General features: G+C 48.7%; 1 protein-coding gene across 4 annotated transcripts in view; it reads left to right on the top strand.

The window, feature by feature from the left end:
- Positions 1 to 24,748, top strand: part of TSPOAP1 (TSPO associated protein 1) — a 3,327,443-nt gene that overhangs the window by 1,732,980 nt on the left and 1,569,715 nt on the right. For all 4 annotated transcript variants that reach the window (XM_085649739.1, XM_085649737.1, XM_085649736.1 and 1 more), the window contains one exon: positions 22,457 to 22,566. In XM_085649739.1, the coding sequence (XP_085505865.1) occupies positions 22,457 to 22,566 (110 nt within the window). The remainder of the gene's footprint in view (positions 1 to 22,456; positions 22,567 to 24,748) is intronic.

Below are 24,748 nucleotides of genomic sequence, written 5' to 3'. Positions count from 1 at the left end.
CTACTCTCCTACAGTGGCAATCTCATCTTTCGCCCGGCTCCGATCATTCCACCTGTCTACCAGGAATCGGATGACGGTGACGACTGGGAGGGGTCTGAGGACCCTCTGGCCTTGCAAGCCAACTTATCAATGGACTGGGCAGATGAGTTGGGGGATGCCAGTGGTCTGGACACCTCCCCTGACACTGTCTTCATCTCTCCTCCGACTGTGGCTTCGGAGGAGGGTGCTGCATTTTCCGTGGGGCTGGAGCTGCCTGCTGTGGCCTCCTCACTGAAATGCTCCAACCGTCAGCAAGCTCCTCGGAGCCTCTGCTGCAGTTTAATGAGGCACTCGTGGACGTTCTGAAGGGCACTTGGTCCAAGCCCTCCACAGTGCCTCCTGTGGATCGGAACGTGGTCCGGCGCCACCGCCCTGCACCGGGCGATCCCAGCTTTCTGTCCCAACACCCCACGCCCGAGAGCCTGGTTATCCAGGCCTCTACTTCCCAGTCCTCCTTCCCGTCCGCTCCCCCGGATCGGGAATCCAAGAGGCTTGAACAGTTCGGCAAGAAGCTGTTCTCTTCCCTTAGTTTGGGACTGCGGTCTTTGAATACCGCTTGCCTCTTGGACCGTTAATCTCACTTCCTGTGGGATACCATGGAGGACGTGCTGCCCCAGTGTCCGGAGGAGGCCCGGACACGACTCGCCCAGGCTCTTGACGACGGGTGGGATGCAGCGCGACATGCTATCCGATGTGGACTAAACACTACGGACTCGCTGGGTAGGGCGATGTCAACCACGGTGGCTCTTCGCCGCCACACCCGGCTGCGGTCCATGTCTTTCTCAGGGGATGTCCAGAGCACCGTCATGGATATGCCCTTTGATGGCAGTCGCCTTTTTGGCGAAAAGGCGGATAGTGCGCTGGTGCGCTTCAAGGACTCCCGGGCTACGGCCAAGTCCTTGGGCCTTTCGGCCCGCGCCCGCAAACTTACGCTTTTCGTCCCTTTCGTGGCCAAGGAAGGGGCGGCCCCTCACGTCCGCCTAGCCACCGGCCGCAGACCCAACCTACACACGGTCGCGGATTCTGCCGAGGCGGTACTGGTGGACAACGTGCCGGTCAGTCCACATCTACCCCGGCAGCATCCGCCTCAAAGCCCTCCTAGTCCGTGCTTTCAGGCCCATTCCAGGTGGGTGCTGCAAATCGTCCGAAGGGGCTACTCCCTCCCCTTCAAGAGGACCCCTCCAGCCATGCCACCGCAGTACCACCGTATGTCGGGGGATCATTTGAGTCTTCTGCGGGAGGAAGTTACGGCCCTCTTGGCCAAGGGGGCCATAGAGCACGTACCTGATCCAGAAGTAGGTCGAGGTTGCTATTCCCTCTACTTTCTGGTTCCCAAGAAGGGCAAAGGGGGCCTGCGCCCTATCTTGGACTTCAGGAGCGTCAACGTCTTCCTCCGGAAGGAACGTTCAAGATGCTCACTTTAGCTCAGGTTCTGGCTGCCCTTAACCCTGGAGAATGGATGGTAGCGTTCGACTTGCAGGACGCTTATTTTCACATTCCCGTCCTGCCGGCCCACCGGCGTTACCTGTGGTTCCCGGTGGGCCAGGAGCACTTTCAGTTTACTGTGCTCCCCTTCGGCCTCACCAGTGCCCCTCGGGTGTTCACGAAAGTGATGGCGGTGGTCGCAGCTCATCTGCGCAGATTAGGGGTTCCAGCCTTCCCCTATCTCGACGACTGGTTGTTGAAGGCGGGCTCGCCCCAGGCCGTCATCTCCCACCTCCAGACTACGGCCGACCTCCTACATTCGCTGGGGTTCACCATCAATGTGCCGAAGTCGCATCTGAGTCCCTCTCAGAAGCTCCTTTTCATCGGAGCGGTTCTGGACTCGGAGCAGTTTCGGGCTTATCCTCCGGAACAGCGGGTCCGAGATATTCAGGCCCTGAATCCCATCTTCCGGCCTCTATCCTGGGTTTCGGTCAGGTTGGTGCTGCGGCTTCTGGGTCTGATGGCCTCCTGCATCCTGCTGGTACATGACGCCAGGTGGCGGACGCGGGCACTGCAGTGGGATGTGAAGTTTCAGTGGGCCCAGCATCGGGGCAACCTGTCCGACCGTGTCTTGATCTCGGAGGGCACTGCAAAGCAGTTGCAGTAGTGGCTCACGGACCGCGATTGGGTCAGTGGCAGATCCCTCTCCCTACCCCAACCGGAGCACGTAGTAGTGACGGATGCGTCCCTCCTGGGATGGGGGGGCCACATGGGAGAGACGGAGATCAGAGGCCTCTGGTCTCTGGCGGAGTCCCGACTCCATATCAACCTATTGGAGCTGCGGGCGATCCGGCACTGAAGGCATTCCTTCCCTCTGTTCGGGGAAGTGTAGTGCAGTGCAGGTGTTCACGGACAACACCACCACCATGTGGTATTGCAACAAACAGGGCGGGGTTGGGTCGTGGACCCTTTGTCAGGAGGCTCTGCGCCTCTGGACATGGCTGGAACTTCAGGGCATCACCCTGGTGGTTCAACATCTGGCGGGCTCTCTGAACGCCAGAGCCTACGATCTCAGCCGCCGGTGCATGATGGATCACGAGTGGCGTCTAAACTTGGACGTGGCTCAAGGCCTCTTTTGGCAGTTGGGAGAGCCTTGGTTAGATCTATTCGCCACCGAAGAGAACGCGCAATGTCAGCAGTTCTGCGCGTTAGAGTTTCCAAGGCAGCACTCGCTCGGGGACGCCTTTCGTCGCGACTGGAGTTGCGATCTGTTGTACGCCTTTCCGCCTATACCACTTCTGCCCAGAGTGCTGAAGAAGATCAGGCGCGACCGGGCCCAAGTCATCCTTGTGGCTCCGGATTGGGCACGAAGGTACTGGTATCCCGAGCTACTCAGTCTGTTGATCGATCCCCCGATCCGTCTGCCTCTTCAGGAGGACCTTCTGTCGCAGCAGCAGGGGACGGTCCTCCACCCGAACCTGTCCAGTCTCCACCTCCATGCGTGGAGATTGAGCGGCGGCAGTTGATGCCATTTGACTTGCCTCCTGAAGTCTGTGATGATATTCTGGCAGCCAGCCTCCACAAAATCAGTATACGCCTGCCGGTGGAACAAATTTGTGGCATGGTGCACAGCAAAGGCTGTGGATCCCCTTTCCGCCCCTCTTTCTGAGGTTCTCCTCTTTCTTCTTTCTTTGGCCCAGCAGGGCTCTGCTCTGGGCACCCTGAAAGGTTATCTTTCTGCTATCTCTGCTTTCTTACTGCTTCCTGATCAGACTTCTCTTTTCAAATCCCCTGTTGTCTCTCGCTTTCTTAAGGGCATTACTCACATGTTTCCTCCTGTTCCTTTTGTAATGCCTCAGTGGGATTTGAATCTGGTCTTGACGTTTCTGATCTGTGCCCCCTTTGAGCCACTTCATAGTTGTCCTCTTCGTCTTTTGACGCTCAAAACTGCTTTCCTGGTGGCCATCACCTCTGCTAGAAAGGTGAGTGAGGTCCAGGCTCTCTTGTCTAAGCCTCCTTTCCTTTCTGTCCATCCGGACAAAGTTGTTCTCAGAACTCGTCCTTCTTTCCTTCCTAAGGTTGTGACTGCCTTTCACATTGGGCAGTCTGTCACGTTGCCCACCTTCTTTCCGCCTCCGCATCCCTCAAAAGAGGAAGAGCGGCTCCACCGTCTGGACCCAAAACGGGCGCTGTCCTTCTATTTGGACCGCACCAAGCAGTTCCGGGTGGACGACCAACTCTTTGTAGGCTACGTGGGCGCTAAGAAGGGACGAGTGGTGCACAAACGGACCATCTCTCGGTGGGTCATTTTGTGTATCAAGGCATGTTTCTCCTTAGCTAAAAAGGAACCTCCTGTAGAGCTGAGAGCCCAATCTACTCGAGCCACTGCGGCTTCCACTGCACTGGGACGGGGAGTCCCCTTGCACAACATCTGTCAGTCGGCAACGTGGGCATCATGCACACGTTTGCCAAACAATACTGCCTGGACAGCCAAGTCCGGAGAGACGGCTTCTTTGGCCGTTCTGTTCTCCAGGACTTTCTGGTGTGATCTTGGTTCGCAGACCCACCAACGGGATTGGTATTGTTGGGGTATCTATTCTAAGGTGAGGAATCTAACTAACGTGTTTCTTTCAGATGAACAAGTTACTTACCTTCAGTAACGATGTATCTGTAAGAAACATTAGTTAGTTAGATTCCTCACCGACCCACCCATCCTCCCCGTTATGCGAACCGATATCTAGGGTTGAGGTTATCCCTTTCAGGGTCCTAGAATTTTTTGGCACCAGTGTCGGTCTCTTGCATGGCTCTGCGTTTCTGGGGCAGAAAGCTATGTACAAGAACTGACGTCAGCGCGCGAGGGCGGTGTCTAAGTACTCTGACGACGTCATACCGGCGTACGACGCCGACGACGGACGCGGGGCCGCAGACGACGCCTAGCGACGCGCAGGGGTATTGCTGACAAAACTTTCCGGATCCAGCCTGACGCCTGGGGATATTCTAAGGTGAGGAATCTAACTAACTAATGTTTCTTACAGATACATTGTTACCGAAGGTAAGTAACTTGTTCTTCTCGTCTCTATCATGAAAAAAGGAGTTTTGTGAAGAGGAGTTTTCTTTGTGTGAAACTCGGTAAAAAATTGCTAAATTTAAAAGTTAAACTGGCTATCTTTTTTCACTTCAAGATGAAGTGTAGCCTAGTTGGTTAGGCTGCATTATTGTCTTTATATCTCTTAAGTGTCTATACAGGCCTTCCTGAATAAAGGCAGAAGATGACAACTTAAGAAGATATATCTATTGAAGTGCTCCGGGGTCCACGCACATGGGCGGGACTATTCACATGATTATGACTATCACGGAAATACCCCTACAAGAGAACTGGAGTTACAGGTAAGAAACTACTCCTTCTGACCCGCAGGAGCAAAGGGCTCCCCCCTCAGAGGGTCAGAAACATGTCAAGAAGTGTCAGGCTGGTGCAGACCTGTCAGGCACACACTAGTGATTTGGTAGGTTTACAGGGGGCACCTCAGAGGTTCCCTCTGAGTGCATTTCTCAACTAATCCAACCCTGGCATCAGTGTGGGCTCATTAATCTGAGATGTTTGATTCCAAACCTCTGGGAAATCGTTGAAGCCTTCATGGAGCTGTGGAACTCGTATTAACAAGCTGCCAGCCCATGTACTCAATATGGCTTCACTGTGCACTTATGTCTAAGAATGAACTTAGGCATTATAGGGGCATATCTGAAAGAGACAATTAGATATAGATTCCTTACCTGTAGAATTACCCCAGGCGTCAGACTGAATGTGGAGAATTATTTTGTCAGCAGTACCCCTGCGTGTCGAAAGGTGGCTTCGGTCGACTCCGCCTTCGTCGTTGGTGTCATGGTCACCGGGTTGATGTCGCAGTAGCTACTTAGACGCTGCCCTCGCGCATTGACATCAGTTCTTTCTTTTACCTCGCCAGCCAGCGCAGATCCCGAGAGAGCAATGCCTCCAGTCACTTTTTGACTGACTTTTTTTGCCGACTTTTGTTGACACCGTTTTTGAGTCTTCAACTCCTGGCGCACGTGAGGGGTGCCCGATTTCAAGGCTTGCGGTTCCTTCTGAAAAATGATGTTGATGACGGATCTGCACTGCTTGTGCCTGTTGTGCCTGGAACGGACCATGTTCCGACTGCCGGACCATGAATCCAAAGTCTTTGCTGGAGCGGTCCCGAAAGCTTCTCGAGGCCCGGCAGTCCGCTCCATGCCATTCGAGGTCACAGTCGTGCGAGAGGTCAAGGCACCGGTCACAGAGCAACCACCACCACTAGCCTTTGCACTCCTCAGGTAAGTCGAAGCACATGAAGAAGTCGAAGAAGCATCGCTGCTCTTCGACTTCTCCCCGTCCATCGGCCGACTCGACAAAGGGATGCGGGTGGTACCCCTCCCACGGCTCTGCGTACGAATCCCAAAGGGTCGGCTCCGAGTTTCCCTCCCTCTCCGGGACGCAGAGCAACCCCTGCCCAGCTTCGGAGTTTTTACAAATTGATGTATGCCCATTTCGTGCAGCCCAACTCCGCTGGCACGCCTTTGGGCCTGCGGACTCGGCTGGGGGACCTGGGCCTTTGACGCCGGCGGCTTTGACCCCGGCACCGCAGGGTCCCCTTGGATCCAGGCCTGGATTCGGATCGGCGCCGCTCGACCTCATTACACCTCCACAAGCGTCGATTCAACCGGCATCAACCCCGGCCTCTACCCTGTCGTGGACACGGAGCCAGACCGACGTCGACTGACGCCGGATCTGGCGCCGACGGGTACTTTTGTATCCCTGTTCCACCTTGGTTCTTTCTGGCTAGATTAGCAACCAGAGGAGGGTGAGGAGGACTGGGAGGGATCTGGAGACCCTTTAACTGACCAGTTGGAGTATGATCCGGACTGGAGAGAGGAGTTGGGGGATGCTAGTGATCTGGATATCTCCCCAGACTTTGGTAAGTTATCTCCTCCTACCGTGGCTACCGAGGAGGGAGGGTCTTACGCAATGGTGTTGCGTAGGGAGGCCAAGGCTCTCAACCTCGAGCCACCTACGGTGGTGGTTAGGACTAACATCCTGTCACAGGTGCTTCAACCGGCAGCGAGCTCTTCGGAGCCCCTGCTGTCGTTTCATGAAGCCCTAACTGACACCTTTTTGGGCACCTGGTCCAGGCCCAACACAGGGGCTCCTGTGGATAGGATGATTGTCTGATGCCACCGTCCGGCTCAGGATGACCCCACTTTCCTCTCCCAACATCCCACCCTTGAGAGTTAGGTGGTTCAAGCTTCGATGTCCAAAGGTGCATTCCCTAATACTCCACCTAATAGGGAATCCAAAAAGCTGGACCATCTTGGGAAGAAGATGTTTTCTTCCTCCAGCTTGGGACTGCTGTCGGTAAACACCACGTCTGTTGGGCCATTACACCCACTCTGTGTGGGATACGGTAGCGCAGGTGCTCCCCCAGTGCCAGGAGGAGGCCTGTGCCGTACCTAATCATGAAGAATGCTCACCACCTTGAACGCGCACTCGTAATAATTTTTTGCATACTCCTTATCTCAAGCATGTCTCTGTCCCGATTCATGATGGCCGCCACTGAATATGGATTAACATACATAGGGAATACCGTCACACTGTTACGGATTTGTTAACTTTTGTTTTTCACATCGCTGCATATTAGACCCTTGACCCCTATATATAGGGTCTTTTCTGATTATAGCATCATGTGTTGGTAAATTAGTGACTCCTGTTATTCCCTTTACTTTCCACACGGGACAATTGGTATTTTTAAATATAGACCATGCGAACACTTTTAAACTACTTGCTGAATCGTTTTTTCAGGCATTTTTATACATGCACTCGGCGACTCGTTGACCAATTCAACATGGAGCTTGCCATTTCTTAACAATACACGTGATCACGCTCTGACTTAGCGATCATGTGACACCCCAGGACTAGAAAGTCGCGTTGTGGCGATATGCTGGCACTTGCATTTGGAGTCCGGCGTGAGGAGGAAGCTGTGTCTTTCGGCAGCGCAGTTTATACAGTCCAGAGGTAAGGGACTTAGCACATGTTTTGACTTGTACACGTTAGAACGTGGAATACAAGAATTCTAGAAATACAAGGTGGAATTTCACCTAACTACAATGCTACAATTTACGAAAGCAAAGACATACTATATTTGTCTTTCTCTAAATTAGATTGGAGACCACAAGTTTAAATTTGGAGTTTCCGTGATATCGAAGTTCAGCCCTTAATAGGAATTGCCCTCACGCCACAAGATTAGTTTGGCTTGGAATTATCACCGCGCTATAAGTATGTATATACTCACGGGTTCTTTAAGCAGGGTGTTATCACTCGACAGCCTTTATTTTGAGCTCGAAACCATAGAGATCAACACGGATTGTATTTACACTTTTTGTGTTTTCCCCCCTTCTCTCCTTCTTATGCATACTTTACAGACCGCAATACAGCAAAAGTGTTCAGGTCAGTGGGTCTTGGTTGAATAAGTTTGGTAGGGTCTAGAATAACCTTGATTTACTTAACTTTTGGGCTATATTGTTTTATTTGCATGAACAAACACCGGACTATGAGGTGTCAACACATCAATTAGCACAATGTCTTTATAATTACCCTGGGAGCACATTTGTTTTTAATAATAACAAATGTCTGCGAGAAATCATAAAAAACAACAAACTAATGTAAAATATCACATCACTCTCTACCTAGCCGTGAACAAGTCGCATGTACAATTATACTGAGGCGACGAAACAAGTGTTGGCTCGGGAACTACTTTACAAACGGAATAATTAAAAAGAAGAAAGAAACGAGAAAGAAACCAAAGACTGATTTATTGTGTTGCATATGTGATCTAATTCGCTAACTGTGAACTGAAATTTTACGTGTGCTTGGGTACATATTTGATGACTCTTTGTTGCTTTTGCCACAATAACTGAGGGAGGCAGGTGGTTCTATCTAACCCTTGAGCACCGTCACTAATATAATCTTTTTGAATACCTGGTGGAATTACCTACAGGCGGGAAACATCGTTTACAACGCGGGGATTACATCGCGATGCCATTACAACGCGTTTTTTACAACGCAAGTTGTTACAACGACTTGCGCTAGATGGCGCTCTAGGACAAGGAATAGTATAATTTACTATCCAACACCTTCCCTACTGTACGTAGTTGGAATAGTAAATTATACTACTCCTAAGTCCAGCGCACTCCAACGCAAGTCGTTGTAACGACTTGCATTGTAAAAACCGCGATGTAATGTACCGCGATGTAAATGTATGCGTTGTAACGTCATACATCCCCTACAGGCACCTATTACCTATTACCAATACCACCATATCTAGTGAAATTATCCTTCCAAACAGTGAGTCCTGGATATTCGGGCTATGATTCCGATCTTTCAGCCTTTATCTCGGGTTTCGGTCACAATGACTATGAGGCTGCAGGGCCTCATGGTCTCCTGCATCCTTCTGGTAGATCGTACTAGGTGGCATATGCGGGCTCTGCAGTGGGACATGAAGTTCCAGTGGGCACAGCATCAGGGGAGTCTGTCCGATTGCGTTCAGATACTGGAGTGCACTGCATGTCAATTGCAGTGGTGGCTAACGAACCAGTATTGGGTCAACGGCAGATCCCTCTTCCTTCCCCAACCGGAGTACACAGTGGTGACAGATGCATCACTTCTAGGGTGGCGCGGCCACATGGGAGAGGCCGAGATCAGAGGCCTCTGGTCTCCGGTGGGGCCTCGGCTCCACATCAACCTTCTGGAGCTTCGGGTGATCCGTCTTGCACTGAAAGCATTCCTTCCCTCTGTCCAGGGGAGAGTGGTGCAGGTGTTCACGGACAACACCACTACCATGTGGTACTGCAACAAACAGGGCGGGGTGGGGTCGTGGAACCTATGCCAAGAGGATCTACATCCCTGGACATGGCTGGAACATCAGGGCATATCCCTGGTGGTTCAACACCTGGCAGCTTAACTGAACGCCAGGGTGGATGAACTCAGCCGCAGACGCATGATGGATCAAGATTGGCGTCTTCACTCGAATGTGGCGCTAGGTCTCTTTCAGTAGTGGGGCGAGCCACCGAACAGAACGCGCAATGTCAGCAATTCTGCGCGTTGGAATTTCCAAGGCGGCACTTGCTAGGCGTCGCTTTTCGTCGCAAGTGTAGTTGCGGTTCTCTATACGCCTTTCCGCCTATGCCACTTCTACCCAGAGTCCTGAAGAAAATCAGGCGCGACAGGGCCCAAGTCATCCTTGTGGCTCTGGATTGGGCACGAAGAGTCTGGTGTCCCGAGCTATTACACATGGCAGTCGATCCTCTGGTCCGACTGCCTCTTTGGGAGGATCTTCTGTCGCAGCAGCGGGGGATGGTCCTTCACTTGAACCTGTCCAGTCTCTACCTCCTTGCGTGTGGATAGAGCGGCCACAGTTACAGCCTTTGAGCTTCCTCCCGAAGTCTGTAATGTTATCTTGGCAGCCAGGCGTCCCTCCACTAAGACGGTATACGCCTGCAGATGGAACACATTTGTGGCATGGTGCACAGCAAAGGCTGTTGATCCCCTTTCTGTCCCTCTTCCTGAGGTTCTCTTGTTTATCCTGTCTTTGGCCCAGCAGGGCTCTGCTCTGGGCACTCCGAAGGGCTACCTTGCAGCCATTTCAACCTTTCCTATGCTTCCTGATCAGCTTTCTCTATTCAAGAACCCTGTTGTAAATCGCTTCCTTAAGGGCATTACTCATCTTTTTCCTCCTGTTCCCTTTGTAATGCCTCAGTGGGACTTGAACTTGGTTCTAACTTACCTTATGTGCTCTCCCAATGAGCCTCTTCATAACTGTCCTCTCAGACGTCTTACTTTAAAGACTGCCTTTCTGGTTGCCATCACCTCTGCTTGCAGGGTGAGTGAGCTCCAAGTTCTTTCTTCAAAGCCTCCTTTTCTGGCTGTTCATCCGGACGAGGTCGTCCTCAGAACCAGACCTTCCTTTCTTCCCAAGGTGGTTACTTCTTTCCACATTGGCCAAACCATCACTTTGCCCACCTTCTTTCTGCCTCCACATCCTTCTATGGAGGAACAGAGGCTCCACCTACTGGGTCCAAAACATGCGCTTTCATTTTATTTGGATTGCACCAAGTAATTCCAGGTGGATGACCAGCTCTTAGTTGGCTACGTGGGCGCCAAAAAGGTTGGGCCGTGCACAAACGGACCATCTCTAGGTGGGTCGTTTTGTGCATTAAAGCTTGCTACTCTTTGGCAAAGAAGGAGCCTTAAGTGGGACTGCGCGCCCTTTCCACCAGGGCGACGGCAGCTACCACTGCTTTGGGACAGGGAGTCCCACTCAATGACTTCTGTCCGGCATCTACGTGGGCATCTCTGAACACGTTCACAAAACACTACTGCCTGGACAGCCAAGTCCGGAGAGACAGCTTCTTTGGCCATTCTGTTCTCCAGGACTTTCTGGTGTAAACTTGGTTCGCAGACCCACCTCCAGGGTTGGCATTGCTGGGGTATCTATTCTACAGGTAAGGAATCTATAACTAATTGTCTCTCTCAGATGAACAAGTTACTTACCTTCGGTAACGATATATCTGTAAGAGACATAGATTAGTTATAGATTCCTTACCGCGCCACCCATCCCCCCGATCTGCAAACTGACTTCTAAGGTCAGGGAATCCCTTTCAGGGCCCTAGTTTTATGCACCAGTGGTCAATCTCTTGCATGGCTATGCTCTTCTGGCATGGAATGTCGTGTAAAAGAACCGACACCACCTTGCGACATGCAGGGGCACTGCTGACGAAAATATTCTCCGGTCCCAGTCTGACGCCTGGAGGTTATTCTACAGGTAAGGAATCTATAAACAATCTATGCCTCTTACAGATATATCGTTACCGAAGGTAAGTAACTTTTTCATCTTAAGCAGGTACGCCCTCACATGAGGTATAATGCACCCAGGCTTATTGCTGTAAAGCCTGTTGTAGGGATGACTTACCCATGCTTCTTGCTGTGCTTGTAGGCCTTGCACACACATGTGTGCCAGGTTGACTCTTCACTTATGTTCACCAGAACACTCAGGCTGCAGTGGCACCGTGCTTGTGTTTGGTGAAGTGTCCGTTAGGGTGGCACAATACATGCTGCAGCCCTTATAGACCCTCTCTGGTCACAATGGCCTTGGAACCACTGGTACTTTTTACAAGGGACTTATATGTGGTGAAGTACTGGGTAATTTAGACCCAGCGGTGCAGGGGCACACACCCTATGACTTCTGGGTTCACCCTGTTCCGGACCTACAGAAACACAGAGTCTTCTGGGTGAAGTCAAAGAATCGTTTATTGGCTGCAGACCAATGACAGGTATCCTAGAAGTACAACAGCGTGTATGTTCTCAGGAGTCTGCTGAAAATCATAGGAACGGACTTCTCCTTAAGTACAAAATATCATGCTCCAGGCACACATTCCTTGGTTTACGATATGGCCATATAAAGGTATACATTACAAACGAAAAAGCAGAGTCATGATGACCATCCCACATTCCAGTTCGGCCAGCCCACAATGATTTACACAGTAAGGTTCAGATCTCACATCGTATGTCAATAGACCCCCCAATAAACATGAGCATCTCCTGTTTTGGGAAACAAGTCATAAAGCAGGAACAAGCAGGTGTGGAAGAGGTTAGCCGGGGGATTGTGTAGAATGAAAGGGTTTTATGACGGGTCAAGCCCTGATGTTAATCACAGGTGGACGGAGGAAGGGGAGCTCGTGAGACCGGTTTGACCCGGGGCAGCAGAGCCAGCTGCCCGGGTCACAGAGAAGTCAGAGGGAAAGCCCATGTACTGTGAGGCCCGTATTTACTCCATTATAGCCTATGTGAGGGCAATGACAAGATGGCCACTGCTTCCAAAATGGAACCCGCGTAGTGAAGCAGAATAACGTGTACACAGTGCATTCATAGCTAGAACGGTATATAAAGCACTCGTACATGCCGCATTTACCATTTGCGGTTCGCTCATACCAAGATAGACAGGGGTAGGGCCCTGTCCCCTACGCGGTCCCGAATATTAAAGTACGACAGACCCTCCTTTTGCCCTTACATAGGCAATCACTATACTCATCTTAATCCGAGTCTAGGTCAATGTCCGCAAAGTCATGGAGATGTTGCTGTAGCATCATCCTATTACTTAGTTCGTCCCTCGATACAGGTTTCCTTACACATAAGGTAGCACAGAGGCCACATATCGCGGGAGCACACTGTATACACAGACAGAACAGGAAAAGAATGGCTAAGATCATTCCAATGACCATCAGAACTTTCCAACCCCAGGCAGATATCAATTCCCAGAACCACCCCACCAGTGACCAATCGCCCTTATCCACGTGTATGGCTTCAGATATTTTATGGAGCTTGGAGATGGCTTGATACACTGTTGGAGCATTATCTGGTATGAAAATGCAGCAACTGGATTGGATGACCTTGCATACCCCACCGCGGTCTGCAAGAATAACGTCTAGAACCATGCGGTTCTGCAGAGTCATAAGGCGATCCGCTTGGAGCTCAGCTGTCAGATTACTAAGGGCACCAGCCGTTACATTGACAGTGGATTCAACCACACGAGTCAGCTGTCTCAGGTTCCTACTATTGACCATAGGTCCCCAAAACGGCAGGAAACCCAGGAAGAAGTCTCCTGCTTCCTGACCGGCAGTATCCTCCTTACTAATCACACCTCTCACAACTCTGGTCTTGTGATAGTCAGAGGCAGCAGTAAATGTCGGCGGTAGCAAGTTCGCAATATAACATGTGCCCGAGAAATCAGGGGGCAGCCATGTATATGCTCGGTCATGACAGATGAAATATGTGCCCTTAGCAGCCAAAAACGCAGGGGAAAACTGTGATGGGAAGGTGTACGTTTCAGTACAGTCACTCCTTCCCAGTTGAGCTCTAGGATTCTGACCATTACCCTGTAAGCAGAACCGACCCATGTGGGGTACGACCCAGATTGGAGATGAGATTTTTCGCTGTCTTTCACCCAGACTAATACTATACCCCGTCGCGTTCCATCCTACATAAGGTCTCAGCTCTTCTTTGGGAATGGATGAGTAAGCATCGATATCCCTACTCATATCGGCAACTCCTTTCATCAAAGCCTTATTATTGGTGATAGGTCTGATGGAACGCGGTTGGCGAGGGGAATATGTATCTAGAGCATAGAGAAACATGGTTTGGAATGCCCATGACGATCCATTGTAACTGTACGGCAGCACCAGGTAGGGAATACCTTTGTTAATGGTATGGGGCATTAACCCACACTCCCAGCAATTGGTCGTATTCATTACCAGTTGGTGTTGGTGCAAGAGTTGGATAAACAAGTTATTTACGAACTCTGATCGTCTGGTCTGTTCGTGCTCAGGCAAAGGGTGAAAAGAGTGAGAGGAGGCAGTAGAAAGAGGTAAAGGCTGTTCAGTGGGTTCAATGGGCTTTTGAGCGGAGAAAAACACAAACCCTACAATAAACATTATGATACTACACAGTGTAAAAAGGCACAAAAAGACAAAACATTTACTTTTCATAATTTTTCACATCCTTGCGTTAGAGTTCATTTCCTCAATCGGTCTCTCCATCTTAAAAAACTCCATCCTCTACTCGGGCCGCTCGCGGTGGATGAGTTTCTTCTGCTGAGGGGCACACCTGTCAGTCCAGGGAAACGCCCTAGACCAACCAGAACCGTTGACCTAGCGTCTTCGGCCTGTACCCCAAAGTCTTGGCACCGCGACCCTGCGGCAGAACCCGGATGGTGGTTCGAAAAACAAAAATCAAGAAAGTCCTTCAGATGGGAGAGCAAAAATGTCAAAAGAAAAATAGTGAGGAAATCTTTATTTGTCCATGGGCCTTGGTCTCAAATTATAGCGGAGACGGCCAGATGCTGTTTGGTCTTGAAACAAAAGTTCAGGCTCAGTGGTGTCCAGTCGACTTGATGGTGGCACAGCTTCCTGCCGAATATTGTCACTCTCTTGGTCTGAAACTGTGCCTCTTAAGCGTGCGTCACTGAATGGTACAAGGCGAGGTACAATGTCTGTCTCTGAGTCGGCGATACCCTCCTTGACCCACTGGTCATATGGCAGAGGCAAGGGGACTACTTTGCAGTGGGTACCATGAATCCAGTGCTTCTTCCCTTTCACTCGCACTGCTGATCTTGTCGAAAGAAGAACAAGATGAGGGCCGATCCAGCGAGGCTCGTTGTTGCTCTTACGCTGGAAATTTCGGACTAGCACCCACGTACCAGGGTTGATAGGGTGACCAGGAGGTTCAGAGGCTTGGGGAAGAGTATCATGTACCTGTTGGTGCAAAACACGCAGTTTAACAGTCAAATCATACAGGTAATCGAGCAGTACTGGATGTTCTATCTCACTAAATTTCGCCGGTCTTGGCACGCCCCATACATTAGCCGGGCGGCCAAAGACGAACTCATAGGGACTAAGTCCCACTCGTGAGTGTATGGTCATTCTGGTGGACAGGAGTGCTAGGGGCAGAGCGTCAGGCCATTTAAGACCGGTGCTCGCCTGGATTTTGGCCAGCTTGAGCTTTAAGGCTCCATTGTAGCGTTCTACTAATCCAGCTGATTGGGGGTGATTTGCAGCATGGAACTTCTGCTTTATCCCTAGCCCTTCACATACATTCTTCATCACTTTACCCACAAACTCACTTCCGTTATCACACCACACCATTCTTGGCATCCCAAACCTAGGGAAGAACTCCTTCACAAGGGCTTTGGCTGTGGATAGGGCAGTGTTATCTTTCAGAGGATAAGCCTCTATCCATTTTGAGAAGGCACAAACAACCACCAGTACATATTTCAGGTTGTTGCATCTTTCCATGTGAATAAAGTCCAGCTGCAAAACTTCAAATGGACATGATGGGGGTGCAAAGTGACCAGCCGGAGTTGGGGTTCCCCTACCAGGGTTGTACTTCAAACATACTATGCAATTCTTGACCACATTCTCTGCACACTTGGGAATCCCAGCATTCTGCCATACTGGAGCCAACAACTTGCATATACCTTTCGTACTGATATGTGCCATTCCATGTGCCATAGTAACCACCGGAAGCACATATGCATCAGGCAACAACCATCGCCTATGTTCTGTCAGATCAATCCAACAACCATTCTCATCCAACTTACCCATACTTTCTCTCCACTTGCTTAACTCTTCCTCTGTGGCTTCAGCTTGAAGCGACTTCACACTCTCTATTGTGTTCTCACACATTCCCACATCATTAACCCATCTTGCGGGACCTGCAACATACATTCTAGTCTTCACATTCTGTGCCGTTTCTTTCGCGGTCTCATCAGCAAACGCATTCCCACGTCCAACATCATCTGTGACTTTCCTGTGCGCACTGCATTTCATGATCGCAACTTGCAACGGTAGGGTCAGTGACTCAAGGAGATCATTCACCAACTTGCCATTCTGAATTTTAGCTCCATGCGACGTCAGGAACCCACGCTCCTTCCACAGTCGCCCAAAATTATGAGCCACGCCAAAGGCGTACTGGCTATCTGTGTATATGTTCACTCTCATTCCTTCAGACAACACACATGCTCTCGTGAGGGCGATTAATTCCGCTGCTTGGGCCGAATTATGTGGCACTCGTGCAGTTTCCACGACCGTGTGCAAAGTCGTGATAGCATATGCAGCAGTCGTGTCACCATTAGGGAGCTTAAAACATGACCCATCTACCCATAAAGTGCCATCACACTCAGTCAGGGGAGTATCTTTTAGATCTACTCTCCCTTTCGTCTCTTCTTCTGTCCTGAACAGACAATCATGTTGCTCAATCTCATCTGAGTCTGCTGGAATTGGCAACAATGTGGCTGGATTCAGCGTATTGCATCTCTTTATGTGTATGTGGTTAGCTAACAGTGTAAGTTCATAACCTGATAGCTGCGCACTAGTCAAGTGTTGTGTCTTGGTCCTATTTAATAATGTGTCTACAGCGTGTGGAACCATAACAATCAATGTGTTGTCCATTACCAAACCAGCAGATTGTCGGATAGACATCGCTGCAGCAGCTGTCGCTCTCAGACAGCTTGGCAATGCCCTCGCTACAGGGTCCAAGGTAGATGAAAAATATGCGCATGGGCGCGGTCTGTCGCCAAAAGGCTGTGTTAACACTGACAACGCACATCCATCTTTCTCGTGAACATACAATGTAAAAGGTTTGCTGTAGTCAGGAGTACCCAACACAGGTGCTGAACATAATGCATTATGCAATTCCACAAAACTTTTCTGGCACTCTTCAGACCATGGGTTAGGATTCGGTGTGTCTTTGCATGTTAAGGCTAACAAAGGTTTTGCCAATAAAGAAAAACTAGGGATCCAATGCCTACAGTATGAAGTGATGCCCAAGAAAGCACGCACTTCTCTCTGTGTTTTTGGCACGCTCAACTGTGCAATGGCTTGAATTCTCTCTGGGGTCAGTTTCCTTCCCTCCTTCGATAAGAGATGACCTAAGTAGGTCACTTCTTGTCGACAATATTGCAGCTTACGGAGAGACACTTTGTGATGGAAAGCGGATAAATGGCGTAACAGTGACAATGTGGCTTCTTTACAAATCTTCTCAGTATCCGCGGCGATCAGTAAATCGTCCACGTACTGAATCAGGATAGCGCCACTAGGTAAAACAAGTGCATCAAGCTGCGCTTTCAAAGCTTGACTATATATTGATGGACTCTCACAGTAGCCCTGTGGAGCGCGTTTGAAACGGAAGCTTCGGCCTCCCAGACTAAAACCAAAAATGTCCCTGCTCTCTTCTGCAATTGGGATACTAAAGAAAGCATTCTTTAAATCGATCACTGAAAACCATGCCGCAGAAGCTGGAATCATTGTTAACAAGGCAGTTATATCGGGGACAACCGGAAACTGTGGCACAACAATCTTATTAACCTCTCTAAGATCAATCACAAATCTGTAAACAGGTGGCTGTGAAGGGTCCGTTCGTTTTAAGACAGGTAAAATCGGACTATTGCAAACGTTGCCTCTTGTCTCTTCAATCACACCCTTATGAATCAAGTCGCTGACAATGTCTAACAATGCTTTCTGCCCTTCATTAGAGATCTTGTACTGGGGAATACGTGGCAGTCTGACATTAGCCTTTAAAGTCACCACATATGGCGGTATCTCCAAGAGGCCCACATCATTGGGACCAGTAGCCCAAAGGGCATCCGGAAGGGATGACAATTCAGGTGGCATTGTATTTTTAGACAAATACATTGGGGAAATCACTTTCTTGCCTAATGTAAGTTGTACTCCTGAAGGAGAACAATACAGTGTAGCGTGCAATCTTTTCAACAAATCTAATCCTAGCAAATTCTCACCACAACCTGTTGTCAGAATCAGGGGTGCTTTCAGCTCGCAAGGTCCAACAGAAAGTGACATGGGACTAGAAATCGGGTTCCTAACTGGGGCGCCAGAAAAACCTACTGAAACATTTATATCGCCAGACAAAGGTGCGCCAGGGAGTTTTGAATGCATGATTGAACTCTTTGCAGCACCAGTGTCTAGCAGAAAAGGCTCCGTTACATTTGCTGTAGTCACCTCAACATACGGTCCACTCTGATCCACTGGCACTGAAACAACTCCCTCTCTCTGTCTATGGCTGTCCTAGTAATCATTATTCTCTGCATCACCGTCCTCTACATAATAATCATTATTATAATACTGGGCCGTATTACTAATCGCGTTAGCTTGCTGATCAAAGCTATTGATGGTATTTTGAGGCGGCAGAGGACGCGCGTTCTGAGGAACACTTCCACGCCCTCTGCCTCTAGGAGCTTGCTGACCACCCCTACCTCTTGCGCCATACATATTACCGTTCCGCTGCATTAATTTAGGGCAACTATATTTAAAATGACCTTCCTCTTTACAGTATGAACATTGGTTGGGACCTACAGGGACACGTGGTTGGTAATACCCGTTCATTTGCTGGTTGTTCTGAAACTGTTGGGGTTGGTGATAGACACCTTGGGGTTGCCTATAATTATTCTGACCTCCACGTGGCGGATAAGCCTGCTGTAAAAGGACCTTTGTCTTTAGTTCCTTCGTTTTCTTTTCTGTTCTATCTTTCTCGTCCTTATCTCTGTTCTCATAATACTGTGCAGTAGCCAGTATTTGCGCTGAAGAAGAAACAGCCCAAGAACTTTCTGAATCTTTTAACTTTTTACACAGGTCAGGAAGTAAATTCTGCACAAACTTATCCACAAATAACCGTTGGCCACCCTCAGTACTCATATCCTGCCCACTGTGATCAATAAACGTTTCTTCAAACCTAGTAAAGAAGTCTGACACTGTCTCATCTTTCTTCTGCTTGCATGCAGATAACTTTTCCCAATTTACACGCATCGCAGGCATTATTGTCTTCATATACGTGATGATTCTACCAGGCAATTCAGCTACCAAAGGTTCTGGTTTCGCACCACCAGTTTGTCTAGCATCAGCAGCAACAATGTTAGCCCATGTATCCCCTAGTTCTGCATTGTGATCTACATTACGAATTGATCCCCATAGAGGCTGTGGAACAACATTACCAAACAACATGTCTATGTCGGCCAGATTCATAATGCATGACCCTGCCGTCTGTGACAACTCTTTATAATAACCTGCTGGGTTCTTACGGGGATCAGGCAAGGACTGCTTAAGCGCTAACACCTCAGAGCGCTTCCATGGAACATGCACCCAAACACGCTGGAAATGCGCTGCCACAGCGGGGTTACCACCGGCAGCTGCAACCGCTTCCTTCCATACCGGGGGAACTTCTCTCATAGGGTATTGGCGCGCTTTTGCCTTTTTCCCCACAAGGACCTCTTGTTCAAACAATGACTGTTGGCAATCGTCATTCCTAAAGGACAATACAACCGCAACTGCTTTATCTACTTCGCGGTCCACAATTATACCAGTTCCAAAATCGAACCTCACTCTACACAATTCCTGCGGGTTTGGATTTTTACCACTATCCTCCAATTCTTCACAGAGAATTTCGCACATTTTCTCAAACACATATCTCTGTTTCGGGGCATCCCATTGATGGAAAACATTAACAACTGATTCCACATTATACAGTGAAGGAAAAATGATCCATCTACGCGCCATGTTATCTATTACCTTTTTCTCATCGGGGTTAGGCAATTGGCTGCGCAGCTGCTTACGCTGTAAACCAGGAGTCGCACCAGATGACTCAAAGAGAGGAGACATTAATGTAGTAACCACATTAGCTAAGCGTTGTCGCGCTGAAGGAGAAGCTGAGGCGAGAACAGGGGGAAAAACAGAGGGAAGAAAAGAGGATGTAGAGACAGGTACTGGAGTGGTGGAAGGAAGAGTGTTAGGGGAGGCAGTTGCTGAATTAGGCAAAGTCACAGGAAGTGCGGGGGCAGTTGGAAGCACAGCTGGCGGCGCTTGAGAGGGCTGCGCTACAGGGATAGGAACTGGCTGCAAAGCAACTGGCGGTTGCGGCAAGGCTTGCAGTATATGCACTGGAGGCGGCATATTTACAAGCTGGGGATGCACCATGGCAGTTTGAGCATACGGGGGTGGCGAACTCAACAAATGTGACATCAGGGGATCTTTCTCCTTTTCTTCGGACTCATTCTGCTTAGAATGTGGTAAAGCTGGGTAACATTTGTCAATCCCTAACTTATGCTGCCTGTGCAATTGCTCATTCATTTGCTCCTCTTCATTGTCTTTAAATTGTACAGCTGCTTGCATTACTGACATACCTCTCTCTCTCTTATTCTTTTTTGCTAGCTTAATTTCCTTCTGTTTGGCTTCCTTTCGCCATAAGCGGAAAGAGTCAAACATCGCCGGCCGGGCTTTCTTCTTAAACAATTTAATTTCCAAATTATCTAAAATATCGGTATCAAAACTACCATTTTGGGGCCATTTTAAAACACCATCTTTCCTGGTGTAGTGGATCCACACTTCGTTATATGCAATGGGGCCTACGCCATGGTTTACATAGAGCTCATAAGTTGGAGTTCCAACCGGAGGAACCGGACATGATTCCTCTAGCTGGAAATCTTTTCCACAACCCAAACAGAATATTCTACCAAATAGTCCAGAACCAGGCATCTTTGCTCACTAGTCTAGATCCAAACGTCAAAGGATTATCGATTACGATAGTCTCGTGAATACACGAGTCCTCTGGTTTTGGCGTTTGCAAACTCCAAAGTACCAAATTACCAAATCAAACGATCCCGAAGGATACCAAAAACAAATAGGAGACGCTCCACTTATACTTAACTGAATATTGCTGATCAATGGCGTCACCAGAAGACTCTCTCGATTGTTTCGCTCTCTCAAATTCGTCAAGGGTCCAAAACAGGTCGATTAATCAGGGCAGCAGTCCTTCGTAGCCGTCGGGACGCGGAGAACCTCGCAGAAAAGACTTTCGGACCACGTCGACATGCAGGGGTCGATGAAGTGGCGGCCTTCCTCCGGAATTTCCACACGAAGCTCCTCACGAACCTCTGGCTTGGACTGGTACCGCTGAAATCGTCCCGAGTTGGGCGCCAAACTGAAGTACTGGGTAATTTAGACCCAGCGGTGCAGGGGCACACACCCTATGACTTCTGGGTTCACCCTGTTCCGGACCTACAGAAACACAGAGTCTTCTGGGTGAAGTCAAAGAATCGTTTATTGGCTGCAGACCAATGACAGGTATCCTAGAAGTACAACAGCGTGTATGTTCTCAGGAGACTGCTGAAAATCATAGGAACGGACTTCTCCTTAAGTACAAAATATCATGCTCCAGGCACACATTCCTTGGTTTACGATATGGCCATATAAAGGTATACATTACAAACGAAAAAGCAGAGTCATGATGACCATCCCACATTCCAGTTCGGCCAGCCCACAATGATTTACACAGTAAGGTTCAGATCTCACATCGTATGTCAATAGACCCCCCAATAAACATGAGCATCTCCTGTTTTGGGAAACAAGTCATAAAGCAGGAACAAGCAGGTGTGGAAGAGGTTAGCCGGGGGATTGTGTAGAATGAAAGGGTTTTATGACGGGTCAAGCCCTGATGTTAATCACAGGTGGACTGAGGAAGGGGAGCTCGTGAGACCGGTTTGACCCGGGGCAGCAGAGCCAGCTGCCCGGGTCACAGAGAAGTCAGAGGGAAAGCCCATGTACTGTGAGGCCCGTATTTACTCCATTATAGCCTATGTGAGGGCAATGACAAGATGGCCACTGCTTCCAAAATGGAACCCGCGTAGTGAAGCAGAATAACGTGTACACAGTGCATTCATAGCTAGAACGGTATATAAAGCACTCGTACATGCCGCATTTACCATTTGCGGTTTGCTCATACCAAGATAGACAGGGGTAGGGCCCTGTCCCCTACGCGGTCCCGAATATTAAAGTACGACAGTGGGCCAGAGGTGTGCCAATTGTGGAAAGAAAGGTACAGGTTTGGGAAAGAACACAGGCACTGGTAACCTGGTTAGTAGGAACCCAGTGCACATTTGGTCAAATATGCACCAGTCAGGCAAAAAACAAAGGGGTTCGGGGAAACCATTCTAAAAGGAGTACTTTTCTACAGAGCATTACAGTGATCTGGGTGCCATACTGACGTTTCACTTGCCATATTTTGTGAGGTGGAACATTTGTCGTTAATCGAGTGGGAGGAAAGACCACAGTGGAGCACCACCTTACTTTTACTCACGTCTGCACTGCTCAAATGCAGCAAGCCATGGGTATAGCACACGTGAAAAACTGAATCAAGATGTCCCAAAGAAACAGAAGTAGCATCTCGTGAAAGGTCAGTGCAAGTAAGTAACTTTTCCTTCTGCTGTTTATGCTTATTGCTAGTAGAGGGAGCAGAGAACCCGAAAAGTAATAACTGCTTTTTTGCTAAAAAAAATGTGTTTTTCCATGACCATGTAAGTAGTGTGAATAGACTTGCTTTTTCTCTCTTAAGCTATAACCCTTTTGATGGCCCAAATGAAAATCCTGAGGCTGAACTACCACTCACAGCTGGGGAGTATATTTACATCTATGGGGAGATGGATGATGATGGATTTTATGAAGGTAAGTTTTGGAGTACGTGAGAGATGACTGGGACTCTGAAAACATTGCAGACATAATTATAATACAATATAGTATGAGTGAAAAGTCTGCTGATGTGTGTTTGAGTGCACCTAAGGGAAGGGAAAGAGGCAACTCCCAAAAGCACTACCTCCGGTTCACACCAAAGACTGACGACTGGTGGAATCCAGCACACCAAAGTAAGCAAAAAGGCCAAAGCCATTTTTATCCTGACCATACATGCCAAGTTGAGGCTTTTTGACCCAACAAAAGTAGGTTATTCTGAATAGGCCTGTATGGTACTCTAACTATTACTGACTGGTTTTGCATTTCTTTGTTCTTTTTCCACTCAGCGATATTCTCACTATGAGATGATGATTGGCAGAGAGGTTGATCTGATCGTGATGAATGCCTAAGCAGCAATTTGTTCAGGCCATTAAGGCAGAAATATGTTGACCTCTAAGTTGGGTTGAATAATTTCCCATTAATAGTTTTTAACCCAACACACTTAGTATATTAATAAAGCATAGGAGGTCTGCCTGGAGGTAATATTAGCATTGTTTATCCCTCTGTATTCCCAATTCTGATAGAGACTACTGCAGATACCTCACCTTTCGAATGCCTCCAGGCATCAGGCTGGATCCCAAAACCTTTGTATATCAATTTTCGTCAGCGTCAAAAGGTGGTGTTGTGGTACGTCATGGTTCTGCGTGCGTCTCTATCTCCTGCTGCTGTGACGTCGAATTCCCTACCTATACGTCACCTACTCACGCTGGCATTAATCTATGTATGACTTGAAACTGACAAATGTCAGTCACCGATCCATATGATGTCTGTTTGTGGTGTCTTGTTTCCGGCCACGACTCGAAGTTGTGCTCGTCATGTGCCAAGGTGATTCGGAAGTGGGAAGCAAAACTCACTGTAGTGAAGTTCAGGAAATTGAACACCCGGTCCCGTACGATGTCCATGGTTTGCCGATCTCGATCGACGTTAAGAGAGCTGTCTTGTTCTCCATCAAGAGGTCAGTTGAAAGATAGGAGTTCGCCTATGTCAAGAAAGAGCAATAAAAATCATTTGAAATCTTAGCATGGTCCTACTGTGTCGCACCACTCTCATCGTTACCGCAATTTGGAGTCGCATGAAGTCCCAGAACCTTTGACTCTAAATTGTTCTCCAGCTTGGAATCTGCCTTCAAAGGATCCTCATTGGACATCTTTTCCCTTTTGACTCCCAGCGGATAAGGTAGCGATCCCAGATCAGGTCCAGCTGCTTAAGAAAGCTATGGACTTGATTTTTGGTGTCTGAATCCTGTTGGCACACCTCCATGCTCCACGAATTCAAAAAAGCCTCCGGTTGGTCAGACATTGAAAAATCTGTCAACACCAGCTGTGCCTCTTGTTTTGGGTTTGAGTCCTATGACATTGGGATCAATGGTTATGGAACCTATGACTTCATTCACAGCAGCTCTGCAGTTGACGCCACATGTCCCTCGTGTGAGGTCGCATACGCCGCCAGGATCGGTGTCGCTGACACGAATAGCCGATCCTGTTGTTTTATCGGATTTTTAAAGTTAGCTGCCTTCTTATTTGGTATATGCTAGGTCAGAACCCAATCTTTCATGATGAGAGTATTGTTTGTGATGCAGAATATCCTCAAGATGATATTTTGTGGGATTTCCAAGATGCTAGCGGTGTTCACACTTCTCCTAATGTAGGATTATCATCCCCTACACCAGTTATGGCTACTGAGGAGACATCATCCTTTTTGACTGTAATTTGCAGAGCGCAGAATCTCTTGATTTAGGTTTATCTACACAAGAGATTACAACTACTTTGTTGACTGAAATTTTTGATCAAGCAATAGCTTCACTGAAGCCTATATTATGAGGCTTTAATAGATGTTTTGATGGGCACTTGGGCTTATCTTAGATATTGCCCTCCAATAAACAGATACATTGAGAGAAGACACAGACCAGCTCTGAGTGATCTGGATTTTCTCCTACAGCATCCAACTCCTGGGATTTTAATAGTACAGGCTAATACAAGTTGTACTAACTTGAATGCTTTTACAACCCCTTCACCTGACAGAAAGGATGGACGCATATGCAAAGAAGGATTTTTCTTCAACGAGTTTGGTCTTACGATCGGGGAATACTTCCTGTTTGTTGGAAAGATTGCTCATGATT

The sequence above is a fragment of the Triturus cristatus genome, chromosome 3_2, assembly GCF_964204655.1.
Source record: "Triturus cristatus chromosome 3_2, aTriCri1.1, whole genome shotgun sequence".
NCBI classification, from domain to species: domain Eukaryota; kingdom Metazoa; phylum Chordata; class Amphibia; order Caudata; family Salamandridae; genus Triturus; species Triturus cristatus.
The sequence above is the reverse complement of the archived record's forward strand: the minus strand, read 5'-3'. Positions and strand labels throughout refer to the sequence as shown.